General features: G+C 54.3%; 1 protein-coding gene and 1 non-coding gene across 2 annotated transcripts; one reads left to right on the top strand and one right to left on the bottom strand.

The window, feature by feature from the left end:
* The first annotated feature begins 1,035 nt into the window (after positions 1-1,035).
* On the top strand, positions 1,036-17,563 carry Plekhg6 (pleckstrin homology and RhoGEF domain containing G6). Its single transcript, XM_059258635.1, is given in 16 exon segments — positions 1,036-1,238; positions 2,128-2,333; positions 3,561-3,716; positions 4,919-5,083; positions 5,457-5,552; positions 5,785-5,835; positions 6,139-6,157; positions 6,160-6,287; positions 7,573-7,683; positions 7,839-7,988; positions 8,195-8,332; positions 8,670-8,789; positions 10,445-10,577; positions 10,667-10,782; positions 15,873-16,018; positions 16,885-17,563. Coding segments are annotated over 15 exon segments (2,346 nt in total). The 5' UTR covers positions 1,036-1,238; positions 2,128-2,195.
* Positions 16,598-16,702, bottom strand: LOC131907538 (U6 spliceosomal RNA). Its single transcript, XR_009378442.1, has one exon. It is a non-coding gene; the product is annotated as a U6 spliceosomal RNA (small nuclear RNA).
* Positions 17,564-18,108: the final 545 nt, after the last annotated feature.

The following is an 18,108-nucleotide window of genomic DNA, read 5'->3' as shown; positions in this document are numbered from 1 at the left end:
GGAGATAAGGGCTACACTTTGGACTTCATGGCCAGAGGACAGCGACTGTGCTGAGGATCCCCAGGCCCTTCCTGATTCCAGGCTGGCTGTCCTCTCCGGTTAACGGTCTAGGACAGGCAAGAGGGACGGGAGTGCAAAGGGAGGGGTACCGCCACAAGTCACTTGGTCATTACCCTCACCACCTCCGCCTAGCGGCACCCAACCTCTCATTTACCCCTCATTACCCTGGCGCCTGGCAGGGGTCTGGCCGGGAAGGGAGGACGCGCTGGTGGCCCGCGGGTGGAACAGGTTCCAGTCCCAAGCCCCGACCAGGTGGCGGATGGCTGGCTAGTTCGGGGGCGAAAGAAAAGGAGAGGGCGCACACCACGAAGTGAGAGCTCCTGGCCCGCGGGTGGTGGGTGGCTGTGTCCGGGAGTCCGGCTCCCTGTCCTCCCCGCCTAGGTGACCACGACCGCGGCGCAGCACGGGCAGCAGGGAGGGGGAGGTGCCAGCCCGTGTCCCGCCCCTCGGCCTCCACCTTCGCCTCTCCTCCCGGCCCCGTGCAGCCCGGTCCCGCGGGCCGCCCGGTCCCAGTCCCAGGCTGGGATAGAGGGGCTGCCATCGCCGAGGAGGCTGACAACGACCCAGAGTCCCACCGGCCCCAGCAGGCATCGAGGACAACGGAAGTCGGGACACCTGCGTGCACAGGTGAGCGCTGGGAGGGCGGGTGCCCGGCGGGCAGGGGACCGGGGACTTGGGATAGGGTCGCAGGGCTTAAGAAGGAGGAGGGGAGGAGGCAGGGAAGGAGGGAGGGAGAAAAGCTGGGGTTGAGAAAGGATGGGGAGGGATATTAAAGGGGTGGAGGGGTGGGGGTTTGACCTCAGGGGCAGGACTGTTGGCCGGGGGCGGGAGACAGAATGAGCAACCTCCTCTTTGCCTAAGTCGGAGAAACTTGGGGGAGAGAGGAGCCAAAGGCACACTTGGTGGGAAACCTGTCCCTGTATAGTGTTCTTGAGCCCAACTCCCATTAAGGGCCTCTTCCCTCCAGGCCCTGCCTACTGGAAGGGATGGGTCTTCCATCCAGGTTTAGGAAGGAGAGGTGGAGTCCTGCATCTGACTTCCAGCTCCATGGTGGTGTCCTCAGAGGCTGGAAAAGGCTGAAGTTAGTGGGAGACCAGAGTGCTGCTTCTGCTAGGCTCGCGATCCTGTCTGACATCTCTCCCAGCTTCACTAGCTTGTGCGTGGCCGTGGGGGTCCAGGTAAGGAGTGTGCAGACTTTTCAGTAAAGGGACAGGAAAAACGTATTGTAGATTCTCTGACCTCAGATGGGTCTCAGTTGCAACTAACAGAAAAGTAGCCATGGACAGCAAGCCATCCAGTAAAGGTGGCTGGCTGTACTGTGGTTAAAATAGCTGTAACTCACTGAATGAGAGCTGTGTGTATTGTTCTCTTTCCCTAAACATTCTTCTTTTTACTTTTTTTTTTAACTATTTAAAAAAATGTAAAAGTTGCCAAGCATGATGAAATATGTCTGTGATCACAGCACTCTAGAAGCTGAGGCAGGGGAATCCAGAGTTGAAAGGCAGCCTAGCCTGAGTTACACTGTGTGTTCCAGGCCAACTTTATGAGACCCTCCTGTCTCAAACCAGGAAAGAAAATAAAAGCCATTCTGAGCCCATAGTCTGTTCCAACATGGGAGACCCACCTGGCTGTCCTTAGCCTCACCTCTCCCGTCCACGGAGTTCCTGCGGTGTTGTCAAAGGCAGCACAGGAAGGCAGACTGTATCTCTAGGTACAAGAGGACGCCTTCTACCCGGGGCTATTTAGAGTGCTAGAGATTTTCTGTGACCCTTGCTTCCAGCTGCTCTTGAGACTACAACATCCTTTGAGGCCAAAGTGGGAATGTTTCCTAAACGGAAGGCAGATGTTCCTACCCAGCATGCACCTGGACCTGCCCTCCCCCCACCAACTTATAGATAACGCACTCCCCACCTCCCCCCACCAACTTATAGATAAAGCACTCCCCACCTCCCCCCAAGTGATCACCAGCCGGCCCTCTTCTTCCCCACTCTGGCCCCTTGTCTTTCCTTGTGCTCTGACCTGCGGAGACATTCCTCACTAATCCAGCTTGGGCTTTCTGTCTTGCAGAAAAGGGAACCCCCTTTCTCCTGGACACTGACGTTATGATCCTCTGGGGGTGACCCAGGATAGACGCAATGCAAGCCTTTGATCCTCAAAATGAGGGCCCCCTCCAAGGCCTGGTTGCTTCCCGAATTGAGACTTATGGGGGCCGTGGTTCAACTTCTGCCCAGAGCACTGCTGGGAATATCTATCCCAGAGGAGGCCCTGTATTGGTGAGTCCGCCTGTGCCCGGAAGGTGACCTGGGTGGGGCATGAGGGAGGACACCAAAACTTTGAAGTCTGTCCCCTTAAAGTTTCACAGGCTGCTCTATTCTTGTCCCTTAACCTCCTCTGCTTTCCGGGGTTGCTGGGAGAGGAGGGCCGTGCCTGGGCGGGGATCCCAGGACTTCACACCCAGCCCCAGACAACGGAGTGGCAGGGTCAGGGAACACAGTGGAGCCACACCCACAGAGAAGGGGTTGGAAGGCATTTCTGAGTTACTAGCAGCAGTGCGGTGCGGTGGGAAAGACATCTCTCAGTCTCTGCTTGTGACGAGTTGGGAGGAGTCAAAAGCTTCCTGAGTCAGGGCTGAAGAAGAGCAAAGGTTCAGGGCGCCCCCGTTCTCACAGAGGAGGAGGGCGTGGAGGGAATTGTCTTGGTCCCGCCCCCGGCTCCATCTGCCTGGCCCACTTCCAAGCCTAGTAGAGGAAAGGGGTGTGGAAACCAAGGCCTAGGCTGTTTCTGCCCTTGGAGCTTCCTTAAGAGCAGGTCCACTTCTGGCTGGGGGCATTCCCTGCCTCCCTGAAGGATTCCACCCCTGGAGATGGAAACTACCCCAGGCAGAGGGCAGAAAGGGACACTAGGAAGTATGTGGGGTAATTCAGGCCAAGGCAGACAAGGAATGTGACCAGGCCTGCCTTGGGAGGAGACTTGTGGCTAAGGCTTCATCCAACCTCTAACACAGAAGGACAGCAACTCCCCGTGGCACAGGACACTAGCTGCAGCCCCTAGGGAGGAGGCTGCACCTTTGTGAGCTCTCATTCCGACGTGTGAGGGCGGCTAGCTGTCCACAAAGGAATGAACTCAGAACAGAGCATGTATCGTTCACCGCTCCTGTGAGCCCCTGGCACAGAGGGTATGTGTGCCGCTGGGTGGGCTGAAGCTGCAGAGCCCAGGCATGTGTGTGCCTGTGCCCCTGCTCTGCAAGAGGCCTCAGCTTCTACCTCCGGGTTCCCTGAGGAAGCAGGCAGGCATGCCCCTGCCCAGCTGAACTTGCCCTCCCTGGCAGCAGCCACTGTGACTCAAGGCAGCGACAACTCACACCAAACTGGTTTGATGAGAGAAGCGAGCCAGCCCAGCTTGCAGGAGTGAGGGATCATGTCCAGAGCCAAGCTCAGCCCCTTCGACCTCTCTAGTAGTTCTGGCACTCCCAGAACTTGCTCCGTCTTCTCTTTCCCCAGGACCCCAGTCGCCGACGCCTCCAGCACTATGTCCCCTTTGCCAAGGGCTCTGGCCATGCTCGAGGCCTGTCTCCTCTGATGCTTCGGGAACCAGAGCCAGAGAAGAGGCATGGAGGCCATTTTGGGGTTGGCCCACCTCACTCCCCCAAACTCAAGGTAAGGATTCCCTTTACTTCTGTCTCAGTGTTCACACCCCCAGCCATGATGGCCTCCAGGGACAGCCAAGCCCAGAAACTCCGTGAACTGAGCACTGTCAGGTAACCTCTGATTGCAAGCACCTTCGAGAATTCAGACAGGCACAGCTCTGTGCAGCAGCCCTCCCAGGAACAGCTCTCAGTGTGGCCAGTGTGCTGGACCCCATGAGCTAAACTTTTTTGTTTGTTCTGTTTTGTTTTTCAAGAGAGAGTTTCATTGTGTAATGGCCTTGGCTGTCCTGGAACTCACTCTATAGACCAGGCTGACCTCTAACTCACAGAGTGCTGGGATTAAAGGTGTGTGTCACCCCCACCCAGCTAGGCTAAACTATTAATATTAAACTCCCAGCTTTTGGAAAGTACCAAGTACTGTGTGCACCAGGGACAATCTACTCATCCCTACTTCCCCCACCAACCTTCACCCCAGCTGTGAGCCTGCCACTTCCTCCCATGTCACACTAAGTGTAGAGGGGGGCTTAGAGTTAATTATTTGTTTCCCACATCATTTGGTACCAAAAACAGTTCTAAATTTTAAGACGTGATGCTTCATAAATATCTCCACTTTAAGTCAGGCACGGTAATGCACATTTATAGTCTCAGCACACAGGAGGCTGAGGCAGGAGGATTGCAAGTTCAAGGTTAGCCTGAGCTGCACAGTAAGTCTCCATCTAAAAACAAACAAAAATGGTACATTTTATGTTGTCATTAACTGAGACCGTGCTTTCTTAAGTCTAGTCCTGGTCCTTACTTGAAGATTCCTTAGTCTGGTGTGTATATCTCAGTGGTAGAAGGCTTGCCTGGCATGCAGGAGGCACTGGGTTCAATTTACAGCATGACCCAAGACAGGTTGTTTGTTTGTTTTTTAAGTAAAGAAAATCAATTCTTAAAAACCACTCTGAAAAACTTGCCTCTGCCCCTCACCCTCTTCTGAGTGAGGAAACCTCAAGAAGGCATTGTTCTGGTCAGGGAGATCCCCTCAAACCCCTCTCCCTAGGGATCTTTCTGCAGACAGAAGTGTAACTTCATTTCCTGGGTAATAACAACCCTATTCATGCCGCACCTGGCACACGTGTATATGCATGTGTGTGCACACACAACCTTTCCAGAGCCTGGGCACCAGATGTTGGGGATATGTCAGACTGATCCCCTTCTCTGCTCTCCCAGGAAGTCACCAAGGCCCATGAGCTGGAGGTGAGACTGCACACATTCAGCATGTTTGGGATGCCCCGACTGCCACCTGAGGACCGGAGACACTGGGAGATAGGAGAGGGAGGTGACAGTGGCCTGACCATGGAAAAGTCCTGGAAGGAGCTAGTGCTTGGACACAAGGTGGGCTTGACATGGTCTGTGTCCCCGTAATACATCAGACCCTCCTCCACACATGCATACATGTGTCTCACTTCTGCCCTGGGAAAGGCAAAGCCTTGGGATATGGCATCTAGAGGGGAAAGCCTCTAGAGATCTTGTTCAAATCCCAGCTCTGCCACCAACTTGTGAGGCCTGGGTTGTGGTGGAGGACCTCTCCACACCTCACTTGCTTCATATGGAAAATGGGGGTGGTGTTACCAACAAACTAGAGGGTTGGTGAGGATGAAACGGTCCTGTGTTGAAGGACCAGAACCCACGGCACAGATGTAGCGCTTAACAAATGGCACCTGCTCTTATCAGCGTTCCCCAAGTGAACCAGCACTGTTCCCCTCAGGAGATGAACCGTGAGCTTTGCCACCAGCAGGAAGCACTGTGGGAGCTCCTGACCACGGAGCTGAGCTACTTGAGGAAGCTCAAGATCATGACTGATGTGAGCCACCCTCAGCCTCAACCTCATCTCCTCCCTCCCTGGGTCCTTAGAAAGATCTCCACGTTCCTGCTCCCGGAGCAGAAGGGCTGGGCTGGGGGCTGGAGGGCAAGATTCCAGGCGATGATTTCAGACCTGCTCAGGGTCGGGAGGAGAAGACTGAAGCGGGTGGGCTTGGGGAGACCCTGGAGGAGGGAGATCAGGTGCTGAGCCCTGTCTTCCTCCCTGCCTCTAGCTCCTGGCAGCTGGTCTGCTGAATTTGCAGAGAGTGGGCCTGCTGACTGAAGTGAGTGGAAACGTGGCTGGGGGGGTGGGGCACAGCAAGCCCTCCAGGCTGGGCAGGCTGAATTCCCACAGCCCCATTTTCTGGGACACCCCTGATTTTCCTGCACTTCCTGTTTTGCATTAGACCCCCAGCAGGCCGCAGGCCCCTAGCTCCCCTGGTGCCACAGGAGTAGAGGGTCTTCCAGGCCACTGCCAGGCTCTTCGCTTCCTCCCCAGCCCTGTCACTGAAGCTCAAAGTCCTTACCTGTCCCTTCCTGGCTGTGACCCCACAAAGGTCTATTATAAGTCCTGCCCACTCCTCCAGGTGTCAGCTGAGACCCTGTTTGGAATGTCCCCAACCTGATTAGAGCCCACCGGAGCTTTTGGGAGGAGGTGATGCAGCCCATCCTGGAAGAGACTCGAACCTCTGGCCAGCCTCTGGACCCTGTCAGCTTACAAAATGGCTTCCTGACAGTGAGTGTGGGGAGACCCAGAAAGAGCAAGATGAGGTCAGCCAAAAGGATCCAGGGGGCACAACTCTAAAATATAACCTCATCTCCTCCATTCCATCCCACAAGCCTGACCTTCTGGAGTCCCTCATGAAATGAAAATATCCCTACCTTGGGTGCAGACGAGGGTGTGTTCTCACCAGCTACACAATCTTGCATTTGTTTTCCTTTTTCTTTTTCTTTTTCTTTTTCTTTCTTTCTTTCTCTCTCTCTCTCTCTCTCTCTCTCTCTCTCTCTCTCTCTCTCTCTCTCTCTCTCTCTCTCTAAGGCAGGGTCTGGCAATGTTGCCCAGGTTAGCCTCAAATTCAAGACCTTCCTGCCTCAGCTTCCCCAGTGCTGTAATAACAAGTGCGCCCTACTTGGCAGCTACAAAATATTAATTATTCCTTTGAGACCCACCAGCAAATAACTAAGCGCAAGAATGAGGCCCAAAGGGCTGGAGAGGCGACTCAGCAGTTAGAACACTGGCTGCCCCTGCAGATGACCTGGGTTTGTTTCCCAGCACCTGCGTGCTAGCTCACAACCCTCTGTAACTCTAGTTCAGGGGGACCTGACCTGACCTAAGAGAACTAGACATCCTAATGACACACGCACACGCACACGCACACGCACACACACACACACAATGCGTACGCTTGCGCATGCGAGTGTGCACGCAGATAAAACACTCATACACATAAAATAAAATTTTTAAAAATGTCTCTTAAAGAATGATGCCTAAGCAAGGAGATGCCTGGGAGGACTTAGTTGGGGCCGGAGGGGCGTTGAGTGTGGAGTGGTCAGAGAAAAAGAACAGCTACGTCTAGACTTTTTCTGGGCTGGCAGGAACATTGGGATGGGGGTAAAAAGCCAGGGGGTGAGGGCAGTTTCCTGGAGCCTTTCCCCCACCTCCTTCTGAGCAGGGCTTCTGGATAACTTTTAGGTCATAGAAATAGGAGCCCCAGCGTCCCGAAAATAGTCGAGTTGAATTATTGATAGAAAGAGAGCGAGTCCTGAGGAGCAGCAGGCACAGCCAGTGACACGGACTGAATGAACTCCAAGGGTAGCCAGGGCCTGACTCTCGGGGTGTCTAGTCTTCTCTGGAGCACAAAATGAGGGACCTGGCTGTGGGAGACATCCTGGGAGGTAGGGGCTGGCCGAGGCTTCATTTAGGGGCTGTGTGAGGCTCTCTCTCCTCAGCCTGCAGCCATGTTCTGCAGCCAGAGTCTATTCACGACCGTCTTCTGTCTGTCTTTAATCTGTTGCTCCAGTTTGGCCAGCGGTTCCTGCCGTACGTTCAGTACTGCCTGCGAGTGAAGCAGACCATGGCTTATGCCCGGGAGCAGCAAGACACGAACCCTTCGTTCCACACTTTCGTGCAGGTGGGGTGCCGTGGAACATAGAGGCTGGAGGGGTTCAGCTGCACAGCCGGGTCATGCCAGGCTTCAGTTGGGGTGGTGCAAGGCTGAGGCAGCCACTGGAGGCGCAGGCAGGAGGGTCCCTGCAGACTCCTGAGCTCTACCCACCTCCCCTGCAGTGGTGTGAGAAACACAAACGCTCGGGAAGGCAGACGCTGGGCGACTTGCTCATCAAACCCCACCAGCGCATCACCAAGTACCCACTGCTGCTGCAGGCTGTGCTCAAGAGAAGCCCCGAGCCCCGAACCCAAGAGGCTCTGAACACCATGGTAGGTACTCAGGTGAGGCTACGGCCCTTGTGTGTGTGTGTGTGGGGGGGCTGTTGGTGGGTGAGGGGTAAGACTATCTCCAGAGGCCCCTGAGGTCTCATTCCTCACACAGTACTGACTCACTAGGCCTATTTGAGAGTGCTGTAGCTGCCGTTGGGTGGATAGGCTGGGCTCAGCTATGCTTCTTCTGCTCCTCACATCCCAAGATTGCAGCTGTGGAGTCCTTCCTGCGGCATATAAATGGACAGGTCCGCCAGGGTGAAGAGCAGGAGAGCTTGGCGGCTGCGGCTCAGCGCATAGGACCCTATGAGGTGCTAGAGCCCTCCAACGAGGAGGTGGAGAAGGTGAGGAATGGGGCTCCATGAATGCCAGGCTACAGGAAAGCAGATAAAGGAGAAGCCTGGCCGGGAGAGGGCAGAGGCCAACGCATTCTGTACCTGAGTGCCACTGGGTGTGCCCATTATTTCTTCCTGTGGGGGGAGCCCAAAGGGTAAACGAGGAGACTAAAGAGGGGACCCTGGGGTGTTTGCTGTGGCTCCCGGTACAGAAAGGATGGGCTGGTGGCTGCACAAGGAGCCACCCTGGGTTGGGATGGAGAGGCACACGGGCCTGGCGCCCCGACCCGTTTCCTGCTTCCTCTGGCGCCCCGACCGATCCGTTTCCTGCTTCCTGTTCCCTCAGAACCTGCGTCCGTTCTCCACCCTGGATCTCATGACTCCTATGACTAGGGGTTGCCCAGGAGCACACGAGGCAGCTACTGCTGAAGGACCCGTGCGCGTGAAGGAAGGGCGAGAAGGGAAGGTGAGGGTGAAGCAGGGCGTGGAAGGACCCGGATGAGAGGCCAGCAAGCTGGAAACAGGGCTGGGAGAGATGGCCGGGTGGGTAGGAGCATTTGCTCTTTAGGCCTGAGGACCCGGGCATGGGGAGATGACTGAGCAGTTAAGGTCACTGGCTGCTCCTGCAGAGGACCCAGATTCAGTTCCCAGCTCCCACACGGCAGCTCCCCACAGTCTGTAACTCGAGCTCAAGGATCTGACACCTCTTCTGACCTCCCTAGGCACTGCATACATGTGGTGTGCAGACACATACATGAAGGCAAAATATCCATAAACATCAAATAAAAAAAAATAGATCTTTCAGCCGGGCGGTGGTGGCGCATGCCTTTAATCCCGGCACTCAGGAGGTAGAGGCAGGTGGATCTCTGTGAGTTCGAGGCCAGCCTGGTCTACAGAGTGAATTCTAGGACAGCCAGGGCTACAGAGAAACCCTGTCTCGAAAAAAAAAAAACAAAACCAAAACAAAACAAAACAAAAAGATAGATAGATAGATAGATAGATAGATAGATAGATAGATAGATCAATCGATGGACGAATGGATGGATGGACGGACGGACAGACAGACAGATAGGTAGATCTTTTAAAGAAAAATCAAGAAGCTGTAGGTTACCAAACTGGCCCCAAACTTTAAAAAACAAAACAAAACAAAAATGTGAAAACCTAAGTTTAAAAGTTTGAATCCTCGGGGTTGGGGATTTAGCTCAGTGGTAGAGCGCTTGCCTAGCAAGTGCAAGGCCCTGGGTTTGGTCCTCAGCTCCGACAAAAAAAAAAAAAAAAAAGTTTGAATCCTCAACACCCACATAAGAAGCAGAGGCAACTCAGGTGTTAATAGCGCTTGCTGGTCTTTTTTTTTTTTTTTTTTTTCCTCCAGGACAGGGTTTCTCTGTGTAGCCTTGGCTGTCCTGGAACTCACTGTGTAAACCAGGCCAGTACTAAACTCACAAGTGCTAGGATTAAAGGCATGCACCACCACCGCCAGGCTGCACTTGCTGGTCTTGCAAAGGACTCAAGTTCATTTCTCAGCACCCATTGTTAAGTAGCATACTACTGCCCGTATCTCCAGCTCCAGGGGCTGATCCAAACCTTCTTCTGGCCTCCTTGGGCACTTTTACTCACATGCACATACTTACACAGAAACACACATTACTAAAATAAAACAAATGTTTAAAAAAGAAAGAAAGCAAGCTAGTCATGGCTGCTTGCATCTGTAGCCCCAGGATGGTTGAGTAGGACAAGCAGATCCCGAGAGTTCCCTGGCCAGTCAACCTCATCTCAAAGCAATAAAGTGGAAGTGACAGAGAAAGACACCCAGCATCCTGTTCTCTCCTGCACATGGGCACACTGGTGCAAATACCCGCACAGTCACTTACACATACCACACACGTAATACACAACACACACAAGGTAGCAATGGAACAGTGTGATGGGCTGGGCAAAAGGACATGGTCCTGGTCCCGCCTGAACACCAGTTGTTTGTATGACCTTGAGCCAGACCTGTTGTCTGCCTATAAATCAAGAGGTGGGACCAAGTCTATGCCCTCCCAGCACTCCATAGCACTGCCAGGATCCCGGCCCAGCCCCTCCCCTGGCTCTGGCTGACCCTGCCTCTTTCTCCCACAGCTGGATGTGTACCTGTTCCTGTTCTCTGATGTGCTCCTGATAACCAAGCCTCAACGCAGGGCAGACAAGGCCAAGGTCATCCGTCCCCCTCTCATGCTGGAGAAACTTGTGTGCCAACCACTACGAGACCCCCGTATGTCTCTTCTACCAGAGGAGGAAGGGTCGGGATTGGGGTCAGATAAGGCCCAGTCCTTAAAGCAGAGCTTCTTCTTCTCTGTGCAGACAGCTTCCTGCTGATCCACCTCACTGAATTCCAGTGTGTCTCCAGTGCCCTCACTGTGCACTGTCCCAGCTCAACAGATCGTGCACGGTGGCTGGAGAAGACCCTGAAGGCTCAGGTAGGGGGCAGTCGGCTTGAGAGGGGTGAGCACGCACCCCTGGAGCTCAGAAGGGTGAAGGAGGGCAGAGAGGCTGGGCTGAGTGCAGGTGCAGACTTGACCAGACTTGGGTGCCTTCCAGAGGAGGACAGAGTCTAAGAAAGCCCATAACCAGCTACTGAGCCAGCTACTGAGCCAGCCCAAGACGGGGTACACCCTAATGACCGCACTGAAACAATGAATTTCTAAACCTTATCTTCTGTTCGGACACCCAGGGGGGCTCTTTCTGGGGACAGACGCTAGGGCTAGGTGCCAGGGAATCAGAAGGAATGAACACAGCATTCCTGCCCTGCAGGAATCTGGACTGCAGCTCATTAGGGTAATCAGAGGACAAATAACAGAGCAAATACGCAGAAGACAGCAAGAGAGAGGGGGGCTGCGCCTTCTGCCCCACCTCTCTGCTGGAAAAGCCGCCATGCTGAGGGAGATTAGGGGAGGAGCCATGGCATCAGAGCCGACAGTGGAGTACAGGGGAGACAAAGGCGAATGTCCGCGGGACAAAGGAAGGAGGGGACGCCAAATACAAAAATCCAGAAATAAGTCACAGTCTCATGTGTGGAGGGAACCACTGAGCTGGGAGGGTGTCAAGTGGGTCCCGTCTCTCACTTCATAGGCAGGAGACAGGGCTGGCCCAAGGTCACACAAACTCTAAAGCTCAGCCTGGGCCACGCAGGACCGTGTCATGTCCGCTCACTCTGCCACACTTTCTCCCATCGCCGCCGTGTGTGTGTGTGTGTGTGTGTGTGTGTGTGTGTGTGTGTGTGTGTGTATGTGTGTCTGTCTGTCTGTCGTGTATTGTGTGTGTGGTGTATGCATATAACTGTGTAGGTGGGTGGGTGGGTGCACCAGTGTGTGTATGTGCAGGACAGAGCAGGATGATTGCTTGACAATGTCAGGGTGTGACACATAAATGTGGGTCCAGGAGATTATGCCACAGGATCGTGCCCATCTCTAAGGCCCTGCTAAGAGCTTGAACTTTGTCCCACAGACGATATGGAGCCAGTGGAGGGGTTTTTTGTTTGCTTGTTTGTTTTTTGGTTTTTTGGGGGAGTTGTTTTTTTGTTTTTGTTTTTTGTTCTTGTTTTGTTTTGTTTTTCAAGACAGGGTTTCTCTGTGTAGCTTCGTGCCTTTCCTGGAACTCATTTTGTAGACCAGGCTGGCCTTGAACTCAAAGAGATCTGCCCCCCCCCCCCCCCCCCCCCCCAGTGCTGGGATTAAAGGCGAGTGCTGGGATTAAAGGCGTTCGCCACTACCGCCCGGCTCCCTCCCTTTCTTATGAAGATGGCAGACGCCCACTTCAGAGTGCACCTGAAGTGCAGAGCACACCGTCTGAGATTGCCACCTCGGGTCCTGTCACATCTTCAAAGACCCTTTTCCCGACTGAGGGCGGGCACATCTGTGGCTTCTGGGGTTTGGGTTGCAGACCTAGCTTTCTGCAGGCTGTCAGTCAGCCCACTGTGGGAGCGGAATGGCAAAGAGAGATGGAGATTTGAGTTAGGCTAGTTTTGTCTTGCTTGTTGGCAGGGCTGGGGCTCCAACCCAGGGTCTTCCCTGTATCAGGAAAGTGCTTGACCTTGAACTCCATCCCCAGTTACAGGGAGTACTGTGTACAAGTGTTTGCTTGTGTGGGTAGGTGGGTGCCACAGGGGTACTGTGTACATGTGTTTGCTTGTGTGGGTGGGTGGGTGCCACAGGGAGTACTGTGTACATGCATTTGCTTGTGTGGGTGGGTGGGTGCCACAGGGGTACTATGTACATGTATCTGCTTGTGTGGGTGGGTGCGTGGATGTGCACAGCTGTACTTACCTCACTACATCCGTAGTTGGTCTTTTACCACCCGGTTTTCTGAAATTTCTCCCTTCCTTTGGTTCCTTTAGAACAACCTTTCTCCCACATTCTCCCTTTGGAAACTTACTGGTGTTCATATGCAGAATGACAGCCCCTGATAGTCTCTGCAGGGTGACAAACAGAGCATCAGTTCTGCTCTATGACCAAACTTATAGCGAGGCTCCCAGCAACTCCAAGTCTGACATACTGCAATCCATCCAAAACATCCTTCTCTGGATTACTATGAGTCTTCACACACACACACACACACACACACACACACACACACGCACACGCACACGCACACGCACACGCACACGCACGCGCACGCACACGCACACGCGCGCACGCGCACACACGCACACGCACACACACACACACACACACACACACACACACACACACGATAGAGTATCTCTTGGTCCCTCGACTACCCAGGGCTCAGATTTTTTCTTCTTTCCTTGAAGAAGTGTCAGTGAGGTATCTCCCTGGAGGGTTTACAGAGGTTGCTCACGCTTTAACAGAAAATGAGCTTGCCGGTGGGGGTGGGGAGACGAGGAAAAGGAACTGATGAGGGGAAAAAAGAACCCTCGGAGGTACAGGCCAAGAAATGAAAGTGGGGACAATTGAAGCCAAGAAGAAGACTTAGAGGAGAACCCAGAGCCCACCCTGCGTTCTTGGCAAGTTACTTCCCCTTTTAAGCCTGGCCTGCCACCTGGGAGGGGACAGTGATAGCCAGCAAGCCAGTGGCTTGGCCTGAGGCCCTGCGCTTCATGGTGCTCCGCAAATGTGTGTCACTGTTCCACGTATAGGAAAGGGGTGAACTAGCTGAGAACTCCTATAATCCCAGCACCCAGAAAGCTGAGGCAGGAGGATCATGAGTTCGGGGCTAGCCTGGGCTACACAGCAAGTTCTGGATCTGAGCTGCATAGAAAGACCTAGTCTCACAAAACAAAGAAGAGGAAGGAGGAGGAGGAGAAAGGCGTGGTAGGAGGTGTGGAACTGGAAGAAGGCACTGGTGTGGTGGCCGAGAGAGGCAAGGGGCACCACTCACAGATCCCTTGCCATCCAGTACTGGGAGAACGTGCTGTGCCCAAGGACCTGCAAAGAGCGAAAGTACTCTATCTTGGGAATTCTCCAGGAGTCTTGCTCTGGAGCCCCCCTTTCTTCAGTGTGGGGCACCACACTCTAGCTCTTTCTTTCCTATACCGCTCACCTATAGCCCAGAAGACTCCCGCTGCTCAGGCTTTGAGGCAGCTGGAAGCCCTGTGCTCTGCAGCCTGGGATCCCCTACTCCTGCTCTTCCTGGGGAGGACCAGGGACAGCTTAATGGAGATGCTGCCACCAGATATGCCTCAAAGATGCCCTTGTTTCTTCTCCCTCTTTCCTTCCACACCACAGCCCTGTCCTGGGCATCCCATCACATCCCATCACAAACTCCAACTTGGGGCCTGTGGGGCAAAAGGCATCTCCCCGCAACAAACAGGCTGTGCATCCCAGAACCATCCTTTTGCTTGTACCTTTCCCCGCTTCACGCTGAGCTGAAAGATGAAGCCTGAGGAAGAGGGACATGGGAACTGGCCTGGTGTGCTAGCTTCCTGCCTCCAGGTCTCTCCTCTGTTCTGGTTCAGTGACTAGGAAGCCAGGGGAAGGACAGTTAGAACTGTCCACTTGATATCACTTTCCTATGCCTGCCCAACCCTCCTCCAGCATGTCTTGTCCTGACCCAGCCGCCCCCACGCTCCTACAGAAGCTTTGGAGAAGCCTAGGAGCCCCAGCGCTGCTGGCTCACATTCCCCTAGCTGACAAGAAAGTACAAATACGGAGCCACCAGGCTAGCCTAGCCTCGGTCAGAACAGAGCACTGTATGGGGTTGGTGGGGGGGGACACTTGAGGTCCCTACTCTATGCCAGATGCAGCCCCTTAGCAGCTGCTGTGATGGGGATGCCAGGGAAGGGAGACGGAAGACTCCAGCTACAAGCCTTCCTTCCTTCCTTCCTTCCTTCCTTCCTTCCTCCCTCCCTCCCTCCCTCCCTCCCTCCCCTCCCCTCCTTCCTTCCTTCATTCCTTCTGCTTGCTTTCTGAGATGGGGTTTCACTGTATAGCTCTGGCTGACCTGGAACTCTCCATGTAGACTAGGCTGGCCTCAGACTCAGAGATCTACCTGCCTCAGGTGGATCCACTATGATCCAAATGCTGGCATCATGCCCAGCCTATGGCCATTTCTTTACCAGCCTGGAAGCACTTGGGTATTTTCTTAGGCACACCTATGAATACTGATGCCCACTCTGCCCATAGCAGCCACCTCTACCCTCATGCCAAGCCTCCCCCTACCACCTACCCTGTGTGTGTGCCCTCGGGCTCTGCTGTCTCCCCCTACACAATCCTCCTGTGGTAGCTCATGGCCCATCAAGCCTGCCTTTGCAGAGCTTGCTGTCACTGAACAAGGACTTACAGAGCTTCCTCACCCAGCCCTCCTCTCCACTTGCCTCCTTGGCCAGGAGCTGCATCTAAAGCCAGTCTTGGCAGCTGTAAACTGAGCTCATGGCCATGCTTTCCACACTGTCGGGTGACGGTGTGTGACAAAGCATCCCAGGCACATGGAGGTGCTTTGCAAGCCATCCCTCAGCTGCCACTGCTTTGTTCTGTATGAAAACTCCGGAGAAGGAACACAGACATGTGTCATCTTCTCTTCCATCTTGGGACAGCTTTGCTTTTACACCCGTCTAAGGGACAGAAGAGTCCTCAGCCTAGGACAGGCATGCCCCTGTTCCTCCTACATTCAGGATAGAGGCCAAGGTGATGGGAGAGGAATGTGCCCAAAAGAGCAACCTGGGGACCAGTATGGCTCAGAACCCTTGCAGCACCTCATCCCAGTCATGGAGAGCTTCCTAAGAGACAAGGAGCATCCCTGGAGGCAGGAAGAGCAGGCACGTGATAGAGGAGGAAAGGGACTCTGTCCTCCCCAGTTGCCTCCAGCACCAGCTCTGCAGCTTGGTGCCACCACATCTTGGCACCACTGTGCTCCCTTCCTGTAAGAATACTCCTAAGGTGGTCACTAGCCTTCTGGTTCTTTCTTGGTAGGAAAGGAAGTGCAAACACCTGTGCCTCAGAGGGGTGTTAGGAGGAGTAAAGACACCATTGGTAAAGCCATTAGTACAGTGTCCAGCATACAGCAAGTGCTCAGTAAATGAGAGCTCATAGTAATGGAAGTTCCTCCCCAGGTCACTCTGCAGAAGCTGAAGGCTGAGGAGTATGTTCAACAGAAGAGGGAGCTCCTGGCCATCTATCGCAACCAGGGCAGGGAGTCCCCCAGCACCAGACCCTCCACTCCTTCCCCAGAGGACTCTCAGAGCAGTGCCGAAGGGAGGTAAGACTCGAGTGTGCCCTCAAAGGAGGGGGCCACAGGTGGGGAGGAGGGAGGAGAAATTTAACAGGCCCGAGATGAGTCAGTACAGCCTTGGGGGCCCTGGTGTGGGTACAGGAACAGCAGCAGCAGCTCGGAGTGGAACAGGTGGGTAGCCACCATGTGAAGGGATGCGTGGGACAGGGTGGGCACAGGGCAAAGGAAGCAGAAACATGGCGTGTGAGCTCCCTGTGAGGAGCAGGCTCCAGAGTGAAGGTGGATATGGATTCTCAGACTATCAACACTTCCAGGACACAGCAAGTTCAAATCCCCAGAGTGTAAGAGGGTCATTCAGGATGATACAGCTGCTTAGCAACATGCTTCCAGAGAAAAGGAACCCCCCACTGGACCCAGTCAGCAAATATGAGACCAGTTGCTTGATGTGAGGTCTGAACCAGGTGCTGTGGATAGAATAGCTCAGAGGCAGCCCAAGCTCTTTTTGTTTTTGTTTTTAAGACACGTAGCTCGGGCTGACCTCGAACTCATGACATTCCCCCTGAGCAACCACACCCAACTTAGCTCAAAGTCTCGAGTTTTTCTTTTTAAAATATGCAACACTTTGTAAATTGCGTGACCTTGCACAGGGACTGTAATCTTCTGTGTGTAATTCCAATTTCAGTATATGTACTGTGTAAAAGAAGTGAGTACCCAAGGTCTTTTATAGAGCACAATTCTAGCCAGGGCGGTGGCGAAAACAATCAGTGTCATGTGAAGAGACAGGACAGTAAGTCTGGAGGAGGAGACGTTTCTGAGTGGAGTAATGGGGGAGACTTCCTGGGCTTGAATTTGATCCTCATTATCTCGGTCTGACTTTCTGCTATTAACCGTAGGACTCTGGAGCTCAGCATCGTCCCCCGCCTAGTGGTGACTGAAGACTCGGATGAAGATGCTCCCTCCATGCCCGATGACACCTCGGACTCTGGCTATGGCACCTTGATTACAAGCTCCCCCAAGAACTCTCACTCCCCACTGAACAGGCTCCGGTCCAAAGCTCTTCGTAGGGACCCTCGTCTTACCTTCTCCACCCTGGAACTCCGAGATGTTCCTTTGCGGCCCCAGCCCCCTGACCCCCAAGCTCCCCAGCGACGAAGCGCCCCAGATTTGCCGGATGGGATCCGGAGAGGAGGCAGTCTACCCAGGAGAGGACCCCCAGCCTGGTCCGAGGAGGAAGATGAGACTTTGACCCCACGGGATGTGGTGGTAGAAACCCTAAACAGGGCACGGCGGCGCAGCCCACTCCCCCACTCTCCCACCCAGACTGACTCTGCGGAGGAAAGCCCCTGGGAGTCCTCCGATGAGGAAGAGGGGCCTCTATCCCCTGGACTCCGCCCCCGGCCCCTGCGGGCCGAGGATATGCTCAGGGAGATAAGGGAGGAGCTGGCCACCCAAAGGATCGAGGGAGCCTCGGAACCTGGGGATGGCAAGCCCCGGAAGCTGACTCGAGCCCAGTTGCAGAGAATGAGAGGGACCCACATCATACAGCTGGACACCCCCCTGTCCACATCGTAAGTGCAGGAGGGAGACTACTATGGGACAAGAGAGCAGTATAACGTGAGGGGCCATTCTAAGGAAGGCGGTGAGGGCAGGGACCGACACAGGGGAGGGTACTCAGCTGTGACTGTCCCCCCACTCCTGTTGCTTGACCTCGACCTAATGGAGCTATCTCCTTCCTTTACAGAGAAGTGTGAGGAATGCCGAGGCCCTTTGGCACATCTCCTGGAGGAACTGTCTCCCCAAGGGTGCTGGTCACCACCCTCCCCCTGGACTCTACCTCAAGGACCCACTTCAAACCAAGCCTAGCCCAGGCACCCGCCTCCTGCTCTGAGAACTGTACATTTGTGTCTCACAGACACATCTCTGAGCCCTACATAAAAGTGCCCAGGAGATATGCCTGTTTGGTCAACCATGCTTGGTCGACATGGTGGGAGGAGGGAATCATGGGCACCCATGGTGTCGTGTTGCACAGTCTGTTAGCTAGCAGGATGGCTGGACTTCCCATGTCACTTTACAGGTTCTGGGCTCTGCCCAGCCTCTCCTGTCCACAGACCACTCTT

Source organism: Peromyscus eremicus, chromosome 3, assembly GCF_949786415.1.
Source record: "Peromyscus eremicus chromosome 3, PerEre_H2_v1, whole genome shotgun sequence".
Lineage (NCBI taxonomy): Eukaryota > Metazoa > Chordata > Mammalia > Rodentia > Cricetidae > Peromyscus > Peromyscus eremicus.
Note: the sequence above shows the minus strand (reverse complement) of the source record. Positions and strands in the feature narration are given on the sequence as shown.